A 17,369-nucleotide genomic window follows, 5' to 3' on the forward strand; every position below is an offset into this window, starting at 1 on the left:
ATAAGTGAGCGGATGAAAATCATCTAAAGCTTCCATTGAACCAAGCAAGTGAAGCCGCGTGCTCTACAATGCCTTTACAAAGGCATGTCACATGAGACACTCTCGTTGCGCTCTTACCTGGTATTGTGTTGTCCAGAAAGATGCCTACGAATCCACCGACGAACATGCTTGTACTTAGAAGGACGTTGATCACCTGGTCCAGCTCTGGACTGCCTGGAGGAAGCATCCAATAAGCATGTGGTGAGGCCCTCTTCCGTTTACGAAATTGTGACAAATGTGCAGTAGGAACCTCTAGGAAATCGTAAGAGATCTCCATTTCCGACTCCGTACCGTTGTCAGTCCATAAGATATCAGCAACATGATGACCGCCATTGCAAAAGAATCAGGCGATTGGCGCTTATCATATTTTCGGAACTGTTATTGCGAACCTTTTACTTTTTCCTAAAGCTCCCTAATATCATTTGCTGTCTCCAGCTATATCATATCTTCGTGCTATATCATACTGATAGAATAGTTAGGAAGCAAGCGAGCTGGTGATATAGATTCATACCGAAGGACCCCGAGACGAGGGACACGAAAAAAAGGGGAGGCAAACACTTTGTTGTGTTTGTTCCCCCATTTTTCCATGGCCTTCATCTCGGGGTTCCTCAGTAAGGTGCTATAACATATTGAATCGTGCGCGTGCCCTGATACACCCGTATTTTTTTTAACTCTGTTATGCCCAGTTCCGACTTCATGACTCGCATATCCGGCGTTCTGAAAGCACGCGAAAAAGTTCGACATGCCGAACCTTATCCGCGGCGTCTTGCGGCGTTCGCATGAGAGCTCGTGAGACCGATGTTCTCTTGGCCAATGAGAAGACATGTCCAGCCCATGCCCTTCTCGGTTTTTGTCTGCTGGTTTTCAGAGTTGTCATGGCAGTCTTTTTGCATTACTTTGATTCCCTGACCCTTGCGCCGTTAAGATAATTAAAGGTTGCAGTAGCATCGAAACGAGGGGAAATGAGCGCTTGCTACACGAAAGATCCGAGAGGCCATTGCCACAGAACACACTAAAAGGTTGGCGGACCGAGGTAACATCCCGAATAGTCTCGTCATCCGCGAGAAAAAGTGGCAGTCTCTCCATTGTGAGAACACGAGAGACGTGCTCGCTCCCGACGTCCTTCGATATTACCATACGCTCCGTGACGTCGCGTCATCAATTGGGAATTCGACAATACACTTCAGGTGTGCACGGGTGCGGTTATTTCATATAATACATTCATACAAATAATATACAGCTGAAGGAACAAGAGGGGAAATCCGTCTATACCGCGGACGAGCACGACCCTCCGTGTGTGACACCCTATAGTTTGCTGATGGAAACAAAATGCTTTGAAATCTGCACGGATAAGATGCAGATAAAACCGCACGCTTCGGCGGTGCGTATTACCGCTCCTGGGTTGTAGAAAACGGCGGCCGTACGTTACTCCTTGGGTGACAGTTAGCATAATTGCGTAAGTGTCACAGAGAGACGCACGCCTCTCGTTTTCAACGAATCAGGGGACAGAGCTGTGTCATCCGGGATGTTGGCTGGCTCAGGGCACGCTATGAGAAGAAGACCACTCTAGTGCACCTCTCATCCACAGTGCACTTCAGTCTCATCAGTGTCATCCATCCTGTCCATACCTCACCTTGAATCATTAAACTTTCTTCCTTATTTTACTTCTTTTTTTTTGGGGGGGGGGGCTATAGTCGTGACAACGGCAAGCTATTTCGTCATCACTCCGCCTCCCTCATCTGGTTTAAGAGTGGGTACTTGCAACGCCATCTAGATACGGAAGGCCTGCTTATACGCTGTGCAAGTGCGTCTCTGCGCATGAGAGGAGGCAGTGAGAGGGAAGAGGGAGGGCGCCCCCCTAGCCAATGGGGCTTTCCGAGTGGAGTAACCGGGAGAGGTGCGCAGAACGCTCGGTTACTTGCAGAGCGTATTGCCTCCTCTCCCTCCTGCGCTACGTGGACATATAAAGTCGGAATTCGTCTGCTATACTGCTGCGACTCCCCGTCATGCGAATTAAAGAACTCGCAAATTATTGCACCTAACTTTGAACCTGCAGACTTAAATCTGTACACAAAATGTGCAACACGCTTTTGAGAAAGATAGGGGACCGTTCTGCGCTTTATTTTAAAGTTTTCCCCATTTAGTACGCGGCGACGTTCAATCACTAAGTCGCAGATGACGGTGGTTCGTCTCCATGGTTACGACTGGTGAAAGCACCTTCGTGATTGGCTGCGTCCATTGAAAACACGAATCTGATTGGCTGACTCTTGGTTGTTACGTCATGTCGACGAGTGAGCAGGCTTTCTGTATCTAGGTGGCGTCGGTACTTGTGATCAATACAATCTATCATGCGAGTGACGAACTCTCCGCCGATTCCTCAAGATGTGCAACAACAACCACTTTATTTGATGATGATGATGATGATGATGATGATGATAATGATGATGGGGGAGATGTGAAAACGCTCGCTCTTCCAAATTTTCTTATCTTGTATGGCACGCGACTACGACACACGGTACGTCCAATAAACAGAGACAAAACGGACCAAACAGTATACAGTCCCCTGTTTCCGAATGGCCCGGAAAAGGATTGTTCCACTAACCTGTCGCGATAACCCCCGGGTGTGCTTGTACCCACTTGGGGACGCAGAGTCCCAAAAAGAGTGACGATCCCAGCACGAAGAGGTTCCGCGAAGAGTTGAGGTCTACAAACTGGAGACTCGACAGACCAACCGCTGACACGATGCTGAACATGACGATGAAAGTGCCTCCAATGATCGGCTCCGGGATGGTGACCAGAAAGGCCCCCATTTTGCCCAGCGTGCCGAGAACTAACATGATGGCGGCGCCGTACTGGATGACACGACGACTTGCCACCTGGAATAAAAAGGGTTCGTTTAGCGATTATGCTTTCCACGTGGGTGGAAGTACATAACAAAACGACGGGAGTTATCGTGCTTATGAGAAACAGCAACATATTCGGTTGACAACGGCAATGTCGGTTAGGTGGTGCATCTTCATTTATTAGCTGAGGAGCGAAGAGACACTGACGAACAGAAAAAAAACACACACACACAAACACACACAAGGCTATTACGCAGTCAGCGATGATTTTATTTTTCAGCTTTATGTTTTGCTTAAAGGGAGACCCTGGTACAATCTGAGACTGTTAGAATGGCTGGGTAAATAAATTATTCCGAAATGAGAAATGAAGTTGCTCTGGCAGTCGGGGACTCGTTAGTTGCCAAGAGAGCTGGGAAGCTCAAAACGAAACCGAAACTTCTGGAAGTTTCCCCTGCTATACCCCCTGTACCATGTGTGACGTCACCGATAGTCTCGGGTGGACCACCGACTGTGCTTCGGAACCGCTGTTTGTAACACCTTCGTGCCGCATGGACGACTAGTCATCTGCTACCTCAATTTTGTTCTAAAATATTCGCCAACGGTAAAAGCAAAACCTGCAGAAAGCAGTACACGAGGAACACCGGTGAGGTGAAGCCCAGTGTTGCTGGACTCCTTCTCCGTGAAGGAGCATACCTAATCACTCAAAAGAAAATATTCAATTTCTACTTATCGTGCCACTTGGAGATGAGAAATTCTATTCACTGAAACATCATACGGTACGGATCGATGTCGCACTGTGATATCAACACATTTTTGGTGCGGAGTCTCCCTTTAAAAGCACATTTTGTCAGAAGAGAGTATGTAGATGAAGGTAGAAAATGAAATCAGACATGTTGTACATGATGCCCAATGTGCCCTGCAAGCGATAGCGCGGGTTGACTGGCGCATTGTTCGCGACCAGTCTATGGTATAGTAAGAAGGCTTCCAACAATCCCTTCTACGTCTTATCCTTAAACATCCCTTTTCTCGTTCTGTAATAGCATATGCATTGCATATCCAAGCATTTGTACGCTGCTCCATGGAAGAAATACGTAAACCGAAACCAATTAATTACTCTAAAAGTCACCAAAAAACAAAGGTTCCGAAAGCGTCCGAAGTAAAATTTAAAACTTAGGAGTTTTATTTAATTAAATCACGTATGCAAATGTGCCGGTCACTGCTCAGTTCCTGTGCGATGTCACAGGGATGCTCACTGAAAGAAAGCTTTTCAACAGCGCCACCTGTCTAAGAATTATTCAGCCAGGGGACCCTCCTGAAACACCCTGTATACATCGCGATAACTGTATATCTATATCATTCGGCGCGACGGTTGCTGCAGTGCGTGTTATGCGTGAACTCCTGTTTTTTAGAGTGTGCGACTACATGGAACTAATCTTTGACATGCCAGCCAATAAATAATAAAGGCCATAATAAAGCATTTGTGATGTCAGTTCGTTTTCATATTGTATTTCTTTCCCCACGGGGACAGTAATTTGTATTTTAAGTCCTCGTGCTTCGTGTCGTCATGCTTGAGTACAAGGCCACAATGCGTTGAGGAAGATACCGCAATATTTCAAATTCGCTACTTGCACTCTTGCGTGCGTGCGTGTTCGACGGGGTGTTTCCGGTGGATATGCATGAATGCGTGCGGAAGCAAACAGACGCACGTTGAACTGCTCCACTGTCTCTGGCGTGTGACACTCGGCTTTGTAAACGTCTGCCACATGAGCTGCTGTCATGTTTCTAGGTGTTGCTTTTCAGGTCATCTTTCTGGAATGTCGGCGCACATACATGAGAAAACAGCCGATATGACGGAGATAAGCCTTGTTGTGATGACTATTTGTCCGCCATGTTTGCAACAGGGTTGCCATATGCTCCTTCCACGCTCTGAAAAACGCTTCGCCGAATAAAACACTCGAGGCCTCATTGAGGTGTGGTGAGGTTCGGTGCACACCATTTCTATTTCAGCTAGTGTCACGGCAAGACGTGACCCTCCCGTTCTCAACACTGAAAAGGCAGAACGACATCACTTGAATGCTGGTTGGGCGTGAAGCTATTATGCTACGATGTTCTGTATATTGAACGCACACTCTTAAAACATGGGTGTACTTTAACTCCTTTCCTTGTCACATATATAACACCCTTTTGGAGAGTACAATTAGGCTCAAAAGGGTGTCTCGTCACTCCCTCAAGGTAGTAGCATGGCACCTACTCCTTGCCGGGGAGTAATATGTATTACTCTCCAGTAAGAAGAAAGCTGTTATGCTGCTCCCTTGAGGGAGTGAGGAGACACCCCTTTGAGCGTAATTGTACTCATCCAAAAGGGTGTTATATATGTGGCAAAAAATGAGCAAAAAAAGTAGCTAGTAACGTGTGTACATTTCACTAGTGGCGAGATATTAGGGAAGAAACACCTTTTTTTTTGCGGGGGGGGGGAGGGAGGAGCTGTCAGTTGTTCAGCTTCTGCGAAAAACAGAACAACGTTGTGTTGCACAGGCATCTACGGCATTTTTGAATTGCAAAGAATGAGCTGTATTCTAGTGGCATGGGTCTTCAGCTCGAGTGTCGCAGTCGCACGAAGGTTCTTAACTTCCCAGAATGGATGCACAACAAACTATTACGGAGGATAACCGGTTCCTTTTGTCTCTGTCTCTCTCTCTCTCTCTCTCTCTCTCGATGTTGTTTCGCACTTAAGAACCTTGGAACTCTCAAATATATAATGAATTTCCTCCTGAATATCAAAATCTTTACGTATTATCAATCACCATAGCACTCCCGCTCAATGCTAGATGTTACGCACCTTGAGATCAAATTCATCTAACGCGCACTGTAACTATAGTGTTCCGCGTTTCATTTCGGCACGCGCCAAAAAGCGCCGAAAAACACCCGCCAGATCTGTTTCTAGAACTGCGGCATATTCCGAAAAGTTCGGAATGTATACTCTTGCACTTTACGCTTCATGCTGAAAATGCCAGTTCCCGATGGCATTTCTGTTTTTTTTGTTTCCTCTGGGGCATTACATTTCTGCTTTTCCTTCGCCTCGTTTCCAGGCAGACTGCCGATAATACTGCTCTCAGGAGACACTAGCCTCAAGTTCAGGGAAACACCTTCCACTGTAACACTTTTATCAGTGGGTCTAGGGGATTCAAGTAAATGTGGAGCCCTCCCATAAAGGAAAGAGGAAGGAAATCTCTTTGCGTTCTCAATGTCCTAATGCTAAGCTGCCTCCTTGCATGTACCATTATAACCGCAGATTTTGCGGCGCCTATTTTTATCGCAGACGTTTTAAAATGCCAAAAATATCGGAATTTGACAGAACGTGTAAATGCCGAAAAACACCCACCGAATCACCCCAGGGATAAATACCGACAACGCGGAACCCGAACCATGACTTACCTTCGTTATCCCGATGGCACCAATGTTTTCAGAGTAGGAGGTCAAACCGCAACCAGCACCCCATAGAGCAGCGAAGACAGATCCAATGCCTTCCATGAAGATTCCTCTGTTGACGGCGTGAACAGGAGGGGGTGGCGCACCAGACAACCTTGCGCATGCGTGGTAGTCTCCCACGGATTCCACCATGGAAACGAGAACTCCAGCCAAGAGGCCGACGACGGCTCCAGTGCTAACAGTCGGGACGCCCCACTGAACTGTAGATAGAAAAGATACATTACGTAGGGAACGACGCTGGTACGTGGGAACACACATGTCACTGTAATCTTAGGATACCGGCCGCATGATACGATGTGGCAAACACTCGGCTTTATCAAGCGTTATTATTCCAAGGCCAGCTCTATACTTCACTAGTCCGCCTGAAACTTGAATATGTTTCGCCTATATGGGACACCCACCGTGATCATCTGACTTCCAAATAGACCTCTACCCGAGAAACGTCATCATGACGTTGGTAGTCACTGAAACCGAACGAAATCGGAAGGGGAGGGCCAGGTTCCACGAATGGGCACTTGTTCGCTGCCTCCTATTGAGAGTAGAGTAGGACCAAAGGTCGCGCCCCTTTCAGAGACCATCGTAATCCCATCAAAACCGTGGCTTTCGGGCGCGACATTGTTCGCCCCTAGCCTCGAGCGCATTTCAACACTACTAAATTGGTGGCGCTGTTGAATACTATGACGTCATTTGTTTACAAACGAGAAGAGGCCTATTACAGGCGCTACAAAATCGAGCCGCCAGCTTTAGCTTCTCTGACTACTCTAGTCTTTCTGCGTATCTCTCCTCAAAGAGCGGGTCTTTCTCCCGCTTCTTTCGGCTCGCCACTTGATCCGTTATCACTTTAGGTGAAACACCCTGTATATTGTGTAACTGTGAAATTAAGCAAGCAAATCAAAGGATTCAGGAAGATGAGCAAGTTAATTTAGCGGAATGAAGCGGCCGACGGAACGCAACTGCTTCCATGCCAGAGGATGGCGGATGTGTTGTGGTAATGCTTCGTCGAGCAAGTCCGACCCCCTGGCCTCGTCGTCTGTTACGTAGTATCTCCTGAGCAGCCTTGGTTACAGGAGCACGAAAAGACACGACGCTCAGCGCTCGCGCTTGTATGACAGCAGAAATCTGTGATCGTTTTCCACATCTTCCGCTGGAGTATTCTGGGGAATGTTGCCCGTGTGAGTACACGGGAATGACGCAGACGCTGTTGTCTGCCAAGTGCGCAGTATGCCACTTTCGATATATTCGCGCACCCCGCAAACGCCCAAAATTGGACGCCGAAGAGCTTCTATGCCGTCGTTCTGCTTCCTGAGGTGGAATATTCCTTGGGGGTGCCGTTCGCCTGAGTACACAGTACGTTCCCCAGTTGTCAGGCTTATCGCAAAAAGGAGAACGGTGAGATTATTCGCCGAGCGACGACTACGTTCCAGTGTTAGGTGCTCCAGGTCTTTGAAACACAAGTAACATGATCCAAACCGATATGTAGACAAGGATTCCCCCCCCCCCCCCCTGTTATTCCCGTGTGGAAATATACGTTTCGGGGACGTGGCGATAACGCGTGTATTCCGAGGCCAAGTCTATACGGAGATGTTCCCCTAATTGCATGCCACTCACCGTATAACTACGGATATTAACCACACGAAAAGGCTGCGTGACTTCTTGCCCGTGGAGGAGGAGCAACACACATTGTTCACTTACTTACATGGGTAAGGAAAACGAAACCAAGGACTCTCAGAGAGGGCTCTCAGCTTGATGTCCGTCCTGACGGCGCTCTGGGGACCGACAGCGTCCGTCACCGTGAGGATTACACACGCCACCCACATGATGATGATGGTCAATATTACCTGCGTCATATATAAAGTGTTATGTAAAGCCTGCAGACAAAGTCTGCAGGTAAAACCTGCAACCAGTTTCCATGAATTCATAACAAAATTATTACGCGCAGAATGCATTTCGTCGGGCAGGTGAGCATGTGCAAGGGTGTACGATGTTAAAATAGGACGTCACCACGTACCACGCGCCTTGCGAGTTCTTTAAGACACGAGATTTAGTTCCGATAGTGGCACTTTAGGATTACAATGAGGACATTTCTAACAAAATTAGTCAATATTGGAAAGACGAAAAACGATAATAATAACTTACAGGAAACAGCTTGAAAAGAGCGAACCTCTTGGCTCTCGGTGGTTCTTGACCCTTCTGCTTGCGTCGTGTACCCGGTATAGGAATTCGCACGTCCCGCATGTACTGAGAGAATATTGTCACCAGGATGACCGTCCTGCAAGGAAAAACGAAAAGAAATATGATAAGCATGTGTACAAAATGTTGCACTCGTATCTACTTTACCGTAAAGCTGAAAGCAGATTTTAACGTGCACTTGAGCATTCACTGTGTATCCAGGTCAAGAATTCACATCCATCGATCTCAAACAAGACGAGATAATGTTTCTCGATAATGATTTCTAGTGTTCACGTGTTTGTGATATGCGTACGCCATAGAATTTTACTATTTAAGTGTGTCAAAAATAAAAATTTCCTTTAGTTGTGAGTACGTAGCCTTCCCGTCTGGTTCTTTGTGTCCTTGCCTCTATGCTGCGTAAAACTTCACACGTAAGAATTCTCATGTTCAAAATATACCAAACTCTGCACGTTCTAATGCTGGCTTCGCCTGCAACACGCGGGACAACTGTACTCAACCAACCCGAACTAACATTTTTGGTCACACTACAGCAGTATATAGGTCACTCGTGAGACATTACCATAAACCCAACGTCGCTTCTAAGAGCGTAAGACCAAGCCGCAATATTTTTATTTTTATCCGTTACAATTTTTTTTAATAAAACAGCTATGGAAGCTACATATATGTCGTCTTTGTAGGTGTGTTACGCGGCCACGCGAACGTCCTGTCTCAGAGCGTTTGTAACTGTTGGACGACTAGTTAACTAAAATGTATTAATTAACTTAAAAATTAATTTATTTGGCAAAAGCGAGGTGGCAGAATTGGAGCCAGTCATCATATATATATCCGTCGTCCTTGTTAAATGCCCTGAGACGAACACATGTTTTTAATGATGAAATATTAAAGTCACTGAAAAGGTTAGCCAGCTGTAGGACTCGAACCCACATCCCAGCTGACATCCCAGCTGGCTAACCTTTTCAGTGACTTTCATCTTTCATCGTTCATTTCTTAGGCAATTTGAGGCTTTGTATGTGTTTGTCCTTTCTATGTTGTTCCAGCCTCAGAACATCAGTTCTCTCTTGTTCAACATGTTTTGAGATATAAATGGCCGAATTTTGCTATGCTTATGAGCCGAAACAAGAAGGATACACTTCCTACGCGCAAAAAGAGCGACCAGCATTCCACTAGGAGGGCCACGTGTTTTTGGAGCGATTGGCATGATTGGAGTAGATACCAATCTGCTGGGCAGATTACCCTCTTTCCGGCCCAGATAAGCCGGTGGTGGCAAAAGGTCGTGCAACTCACTAATACCACTGTCACACGGCAAACCGAATGACATTCCCAGCGAATGACAGTCGCACCGAATGTCATTCGCTTGTCTTATGTCGAGCTACACCAAGAAATGTAACTCGCAAATGATGTCAGTGTCGATAATTAAGACACCAGTGCCAAACATATGAAGCATTATACAGGTACATTAGTTCCATTTTTTATTTCTTTTGCTCGAATCTAGCGAAATATTAGAATATTTCGCAAAATCCATGCTTTTTTAAAGACACTTAATTGGCTAAGTACTATAAACAAAGACAACTAAGAAGCCTATCTCCAGCGCACTTGGCAACGCGGCGACTGGGAACGAGGGTAGTTCTCCGAAAAACAGTGCTTAGCCTTCCGTCCTTCGTGTCAAAAGTTATCAAATTCATGATAAAATATATGAGTACAAATTTGTATCCGTCTTCCATTTTTTTTCGAACGGTTTATCTTCTTTTTTATATACCTCTCTACTGCGAGGGTACGCTGTCGGTGAGAAAGGAAAAAGCGAATGAGTCCCCGAACTCATTCGTCGGGCATGCGACATGCGAATGATATATATCATTCGCATATATTGTCATTTGATTTCACCGTGTGACACGAAACGAATGTCATTTAGTACGAATGTCATTCGCTGGGAATGACATTCAATTTGCCGTGTGACAGGGGTATTAGAAGCGCGCTTTTGGTACTCGAAGAGAAGAATACGTACGCAAATGCAACAGCCCAGTTACGTGAAGCATGGTGCGAAGCTTCGGCAAAGAGTGAGAGGCCGATGAGAGCGATGGTAGGGGTAATTCCAAGGGGTGTAATCCAACGCATCAGAAGCCCGATGAGACCCGTTATACCGGCGAACACCTCGAACAGCGATGCAACCAGAATGGCTCCCTGGATCTGAAACGAATTCACGAACATAAGCTTACATGTGCTATGCTGGCGTAAATTTTCATAAACTACGCAGGATTAAATACGGGTTAAGGAAGTAAATTGCTGTTCTATTTGCGACGTGCGAGTGTTTAATATTTTTTAAAGGTGTTGTCCGCTAAGAATCAGAAATTCTAAAGTTAATGCGATATACACTTGGAGATGCCTTCCAAGAAGAAAACATAAAAATGATTTCCAAAATTTGTTCTTTTAGTTTATAAATCATCAAAAACATCGAATTGGAAACCAGTTGCCGGGTTCCAGTTGCAACGGCCCTTCCCTGATTCGCCTCTTCCGGTGACGTAACTGGCATCGCCGTCAAGAGCCTGATTTCAATCCGATACTACCGAAAGCATGAGCGAAGATGTTTCTAGCAACTGTTCGGCAGCAGATTGCGAGTCGGAAGATCGCATTTTGTGATGGACTGCCTGCCCTCATTAACGACTCCAGTTTCTTCAGTCCGCACACTGTTGCCTGAGTTCAGCAGGGAGCGCGCAGCCGGCTGTAAAATCCGATTGAATTATTTATCTAATGTTTCCGACAGTTTCGAAACAAAATATTACAGTTACATGTATTTCGGGCACACACTAATGTGGTCGCACTTTCAGTTCAACTGCGTTTTTTGTCCGGACACCACCTTTAAGCCTGTAATAAATATAGTTTGGGATGTACTTATCGGGAAGAAATATGCCGCGCAGTTAAAAGTACCCTGGTACCCAAGCAGCACAATCTACTGAAAACCGAGGGCAATAGGGGTGGACGGTATGTGTCTTATCAATGTTCTTTGGTTGCACGGGTCTGTTCGAGGCCTTCCACCTACCCGTCCACCCCTATTGCACTCGACTTTCAGTACATTGTGCTGCTTGGGAGGACGACCCGATAGCAGCACATCAAGGGCACCTTGTATTACTGATAATTATTGATAAAACCAGGTAATACGATTAATTCTCAGTATTAAGATATCTTAAGATAAGATAGCCTTGTTGTTGCTCTTTATATGGGACACACACAACATTGCGGTCTGAGTTCAGGCCCCCATAACAGACTCGTCCTCTGTCGCTAGTCAGTGTGTACGTTCTCCTCAGATTTCAGCCCATCTTAGAAAATCCTGAGGTGGGCTTATTGTTTCCGACCTATGACCGTGCTGCACCCACGATGAAATTCTTTCGGCGATATAATATCCCCTGATCATCACCGCCATCATGCATCCAGGAAATGCTAATGGCCAATTCGTGGCCTTACGGCGCGAGACAACGGTCATTATGAGTGACGGCGAAAGCGGTCTTTCCAACAATTCAATCCGCCTACCTGATGATTCTTTCACGTGCGCCTCCAGACATTGCACACCGTAGTTTAAGGAACAAGGAAGTGACTCCTATAGCATGACACGACACTCTGCTTCACTCGTCGAGTAGTCTGGGTGCCATCATGCGCAATGTTTTCGCTGAACGGTGTTATGCCACTGCGCAACTCATTTAACAAGAGGTCAATAAAAGAGCAGCCATGAGCGGTGCGTTGTGACCTCGTATGCCTGATGCAAAGCTGTTCTGTGGTCGAAACCCCCCCCCCCCCCCCCCCTCCGAATTGGTACGTTTTGGTAGTGCATTTAGGAGAGCGTAAGCGAAGGCGAAACAACGTGAGGTTTCCGTAGATCCCCTTCCGAGATATGTTTTTCTGAAATATGCTGCTGCCTGCGTGCTCTTGACGTGACGTAATCAGGTCAATTATTAGCACCACCACAGCCACTGCTACGGATACGACTGCTTCCTCTGCTAACGACAGGACGGAGCACTGCTTGCGACTGACTCACCACGTCACGGAATGACGCCAGCAGTGCTCATTCAATTACGGGCTATCTGAATGGGGAGAGAAGTTTCAAGGTGAGGGGGATTATGTTGGTTAGACAAGCGGTCGGCTTGCCTAGACTGGCGGCTTGCGGCCCAGAGGAGAGGAGAGTGGGGGCTGAGGGGAAGGGAAGGTCCCCGTGGAAAAGCGCAACCGTCGGGGAGGTGCACACCTTAACTATCATTTCGCCCAACGAGGATGAGTAAGTAACGAACGCTTTCATGGTTACTGCCGAATTTTGTACGAGGTTTCCACAAGGATGTTGGAGTAGATATTAAAGTTGCCTCTGACACCTCATATTCCAAGATAAGGAAGTAAGTTGCAGCGAATTAATTATCCCACTCATAATCGCGGTTTCGCTTGCACGAAACCGTGCGAGGGAATCAGGCGGTAGCTTCTCACTTTGTGTGTGCGGATTTTCCAGCGTTTTTCCTGTTATTTCCCCGCAGAGCTACACGTACGGGGCATCCAGCGCAGCATTCTGCTACGAGGCACGTGGACTAATTGGTATAGGGTCTATCCACGTGTTCGCAGATGAACGCCACAACTCCCGACGAATTTGCAGCCTTCGTGTATTGCCTTGCGTGTCCTAACTGCGCAGTCCTTCACCCTCACCACATTCAGCTTTCGTTATTCTTTCCAAACGTACTCCTTGTACTGTCTGAATATTATTTGTACCGTATCTCAGTAATTTCCACGTTTTTAACGTTCCACGTCGTCGTCTAATTAGCAGGTGGGTGCGAGCGAAAAGGAGAACCAAACTGGCTCATCAAGACGACGGCATCGCAATACCGATGTTAACGCCCTCTGTAGAGGTGTTGTCTTCGCACGCATGTAAAACACAGGAAACTAGCTAGCTGTCACCCTTGTCTTCATGATAAGCAGTTTGGACACTATCCGTTCTTACTCAAGTCTTACATGTGCTGCTCTATTCCTGTCCCTCAGTTGGCCGATACCGAATCAAATAAGCCGCGACTGAGAAAAGATAATCTGCACACAGGCCATCCTGTATTATTGGATTTTGTTACTCACTTCACGCATGCGCGGTTGCCACAAGTGCTCCGTGCTGGTGCCGTTACCACCCGACTCCAAGAAGACGTCTTCTGGGCACTGCCACCGAGGTAGAGACAGCACAGCAAGGATAGGAACCAGATGGGCAAAAGTGGAGCCCTGGATGACCGGCAGACGGACCCCAAACGTGGCCTGCAGAAGAGTACCCAGGCCGGACACAAAAAAGATGGTAGATTGGATGTGACCTCTAGCAGGGTCATCCTCGGCGATGCACATCTTGGGTGATAAGATAAAAGGGTAGCTGATCGTGCCGCCCATCATAGTGAGGTAGTGCTGCAAGATAAGAATGGCAATGAACATGTGCCGAGGTATAGGAGTTGAGGCCAACGAAATAGAGGAAGGTACAGTACACTTACGGCCTCAGAACGCGTATTTCGATCACACAAATGCACTCCATGTGAAACGCTTTTAAAACAGAACATGACTGTATAAGGTGAACATGAGAAAACTGATGTTCTTAGGCTGGAACCAGGGTGTCGAACCGCAAAAAATACGGGTACGGTTCGGGTTCGGGTTCGCGTTGTTTTGATTTCGTTCCGGTTCGGTTCCGGTTCGGCCACGCCAAGAATCGAACCGGTTCGCAAACCGGTTCGCAGCCCCGAACCGGTTCGCGAACCGGTTCAACGCTTCCGTTTTATATGTTCCATAAAACTGCTTTTATCAGGAAATGCGTGGCTAATAGCTTACTGCTGTTGTCTGCATTGACGTCTCTAGCGGTGAGGTAGCCCTGTAGCGAGAGAAATGAGGAATGGATGAACACTTATTGCAAATAGAGTCCACGCTGTTGAAGCGGTGTAGTCCTGCTACTTTCTGTTCCCAAAATCTCTTTTTTCACACGCACAGTGCCAGCAAGATACACTTAAAGGAAGCCTAATAAGATGGACAGCGTAACATAGACGACAGTACTAGCCGGCACACTGCCTTCGCAACGTGAATCGATCTGAAACCGTACTGAAGCATGTCGAAAATAAGCCTGCCAGCCTTACTCTGTCCGAGCTCACAGCAGTGCACTAGTTAATCCACAACACAAAGGCAATATGTCACGACACAACTGCACTACCAATAAGCAGAACCACATTTACTTTTCAAGCCACGACCAATCAAACAGGCACCGTTCTGCGTACGCTCCTTCTCCACTTCTCATGTTTCTGACTTGTTTAATTTGTACTGCTCACGTGTAAAGGGAAATCTTGGGCGCATATTTAATCGCATATTCGTCCTGTAGAGCTACATAACTGGCCTACTCCATTCCTGTTTCATTCGTCCGTGTGGCACCTCGTCTCTGAAGAGTAGATGCCGCACCGCGTGCGTGGGGCGCTAGCCGCGGCGCACACAAGGACAACTGCGCTTCAACATGTTAAAAAGACGCTGAAAGTATACTTACTATACGTCGTCGTCTCACTGCTAGGTGAAAATTTCTGAAATCCATGATATAGGCGCGTGATGATGATACCAATGTGTCTTCGTTCGGGGATAGAGAGGAACTCTTATGCTGACTTCTTTTATGTCCGAGCCGTTTTGTTGCGAACCGGTTACCGCTATTATTTTTTACGGTTCTGCTCCGGTTCGGGTTCAACAGTGTCATGAAAATTTCGGTTCGGGTTCGGTTCCGGCAAAAATAACGGTTCGGGTACGGTTTTCGGTTCGGGTTCGGGTTCGGTTCGACACCCTGGGAACAACATAGAAAGGACGAATACATACAAAGCTGGCGTTTCCGTTTCACAAACATTGCACTCAAATAATTTCAGCTGTTGGTATGCTAATTCCGTACCACACGTGCTGCTATCGTACCGTATCATATCGTATCGTATATACAGTGCGTGCCCAGTACCCTGCATGCTCATGAACTGTGCTTAAAGCACGATAGTGTGAAACGCAAAGACATGTATTGACACGCTCGAAATTTCCCTTCCCGGAGGCTCTAATATCAACCCATGAGGCATGCGCGGTGCGGGAATTTAAATGATTTATTTATTTTATTGGTACCTGCAGCCGATCTGGGCCAAAGCAGGTAGTGAATAACAAAATACATGCACACAATGGATACACCAGACAAGCATTTTTGCCTTATCAGCACTGCGTGACGCAAACACAAGAATAAATCATCTGAGCCGATCAAATGCGGAGACCGAGCCCCTCTTCCGTGCTCACAGATATGCGCACTTTACCCGCCAACAAACATTGGTATCTCTACCGGCGTCCTCTGCGTCAAGCCGTAATTGAGAGCACGCACTGAATCCAAGATGGCGTCGAAGTGAACCATCCCTTACATTACTCTGCTTTTAACTGATATTGCTGTGGACAGCTCTGTATGTCAAAGAAACAATATTCCTGCTATGCTGAAATGTAAATGTGTATATATATATTCACATATACACATAGCCTCATACTAATTCAAGACCCCTATCATTATATAATGCTGACCTCCCCATAGTCTAGTTTTACCATTGTTTAAATGTAATAAATTGTAGTTTCGTACGAATTCGTTAATTACTTCTGAGTCCCTTCGTAACATTTTGTATATATATATATATATATATATATATAGTAACAGAACATTCTCGACCGGCCTCGGAGGCTCAGTCGGTAGCGTGTCTGATTCCGAGATCGCGGGTTCGAATCCGGCCGAGGACTTGGTGGTAGTGTACAAGTTGCTTGGACAGTTGCTTCCGCGAGGGACGTTAAATGCGGGGTGCCGTGTGATGAGCGTTCATCGCACGTTAAAAAACCCTTAGGTTGGCAAAAGCAATCCATAGACCGACCGCTGTGGCGTCGCTCATGATCTCAGTTGTCTCGCCACGTAAACCCAGAATTATTATTATTATTAGAACATTCTCGTCACGAGATGTTGTTGCCTATGCAAATGCAAGGACAGGGGATATCGGGATATACTAACTCAATATCCGCTCGGGTACCAACCGGATGATGTCAGTTTCATCACCCCTACCCAATATTGTGATAACCCCGTTCATGCTGACAGAATACGCGCCGATATTTAGACACACCTAAAACAGCTCTAGAAGGTATTTGAAGCCAGTTCGATTTAACCAACTTGAACAAACTTTGTCTCTCAGCCACATGTTAGCGGTAAACCATTCCTCTTACCTGAAATCCCAGAAGAAGGCAAAGGTACCACGGTGGCGTGTCGTTCACCTTGTACACGACGCCGCTATCAGACTTGGAGGCTGTACCAACAGTCGTCGTGGTCGCAGAGCGTCCGTCGGGTAATTTATCGTTTGGTGACTGGGTGTGAAAAAAGAAAAATGTAACTAAAGAACATGTTATCCGCAGACAGAAGAGACTCTACAGATTTGATACACAGAATCGACAAGAGGATGATGCTGTTAGTATGATATTTATTCGTCCCCAGACTTGTACGTATTTGGAGTATTGTATTTAAAATACTATATTTTAAATACAATTTGCAGTATTTTGGTACTCTACTCAATACTTTCGGTTTTGTGTATTTGTACTCTATTTAAAATACATTTTATGGTATTTTCTACTCAATACTCTAATTACATATTTTGGATCTCACTCTCAAACTTTCTGTGTCTCGTCTTTCCATTATCTTGCTTGTTCTGTGAAAATTTCCTAAGTCCCTCGGACTTGACCCGGACATTGGCCCTTTTTGGAAGTCCCCATTTAGAGACCTTGCCCCGTGTATACTAATCCTCG

The 17,369-nt window shown here is 46.3% G+C and overlaps 1 protein-coding gene across 2 annotated transcripts in view; it reads right to left on the reverse strand.

The window, feature by feature from the left end:
- Positions 1-17,369, reverse strand: part of LOC135366457 (solute carrier family 23 member 2-like) — a 51,613-nt gene that overhangs the window by 3,669 nt on the left and 30,575 nt on the right. For both annotated transcript variants that reach the window (XM_064599171.1, XM_064599170.1), the window contains exons 3-10: positions 16,797-16,934; positions 13,653-13,964; positions 10,564-10,745; positions 8,508-8,640; positions 8,068-8,209; positions 6,318-6,571; positions 2,642-2,915; positions 118-213 (exon numbers count right to left, since the gene is read on the reverse strand). In XM_064599171.1, the coding sequence (XP_064455241.1) occupies positions 118-213; positions 2,642-2,915; positions 6,318-6,571; positions 8,068-8,209; positions 8,508-8,640; positions 10,564-10,745; positions 13,653-13,964; positions 16,797-16,934 (1,531 nt within the window). The remainder of the gene's footprint in view (positions 1-117; positions 214-2,641; positions 2,916-6,317; positions 6,572-8,067; positions 8,210-8,507; positions 8,641-10,563; positions 10,746-13,652; positions 13,965-16,796; positions 16,935-17,369) is intronic.

This window comes from Ornithodoros turicata, chromosome 8 (assembly GCF_037126465.1).
Source record: "Ornithodoros turicata isolate Travis chromosome 8, ASM3712646v1, whole genome shotgun sequence".
NCBI classification, from domain to species: Eukaryota; Metazoa; Arthropoda; class Arachnida; order Ixodida; family Argasidae; genus Ornithodoros; species Ornithodoros turicata.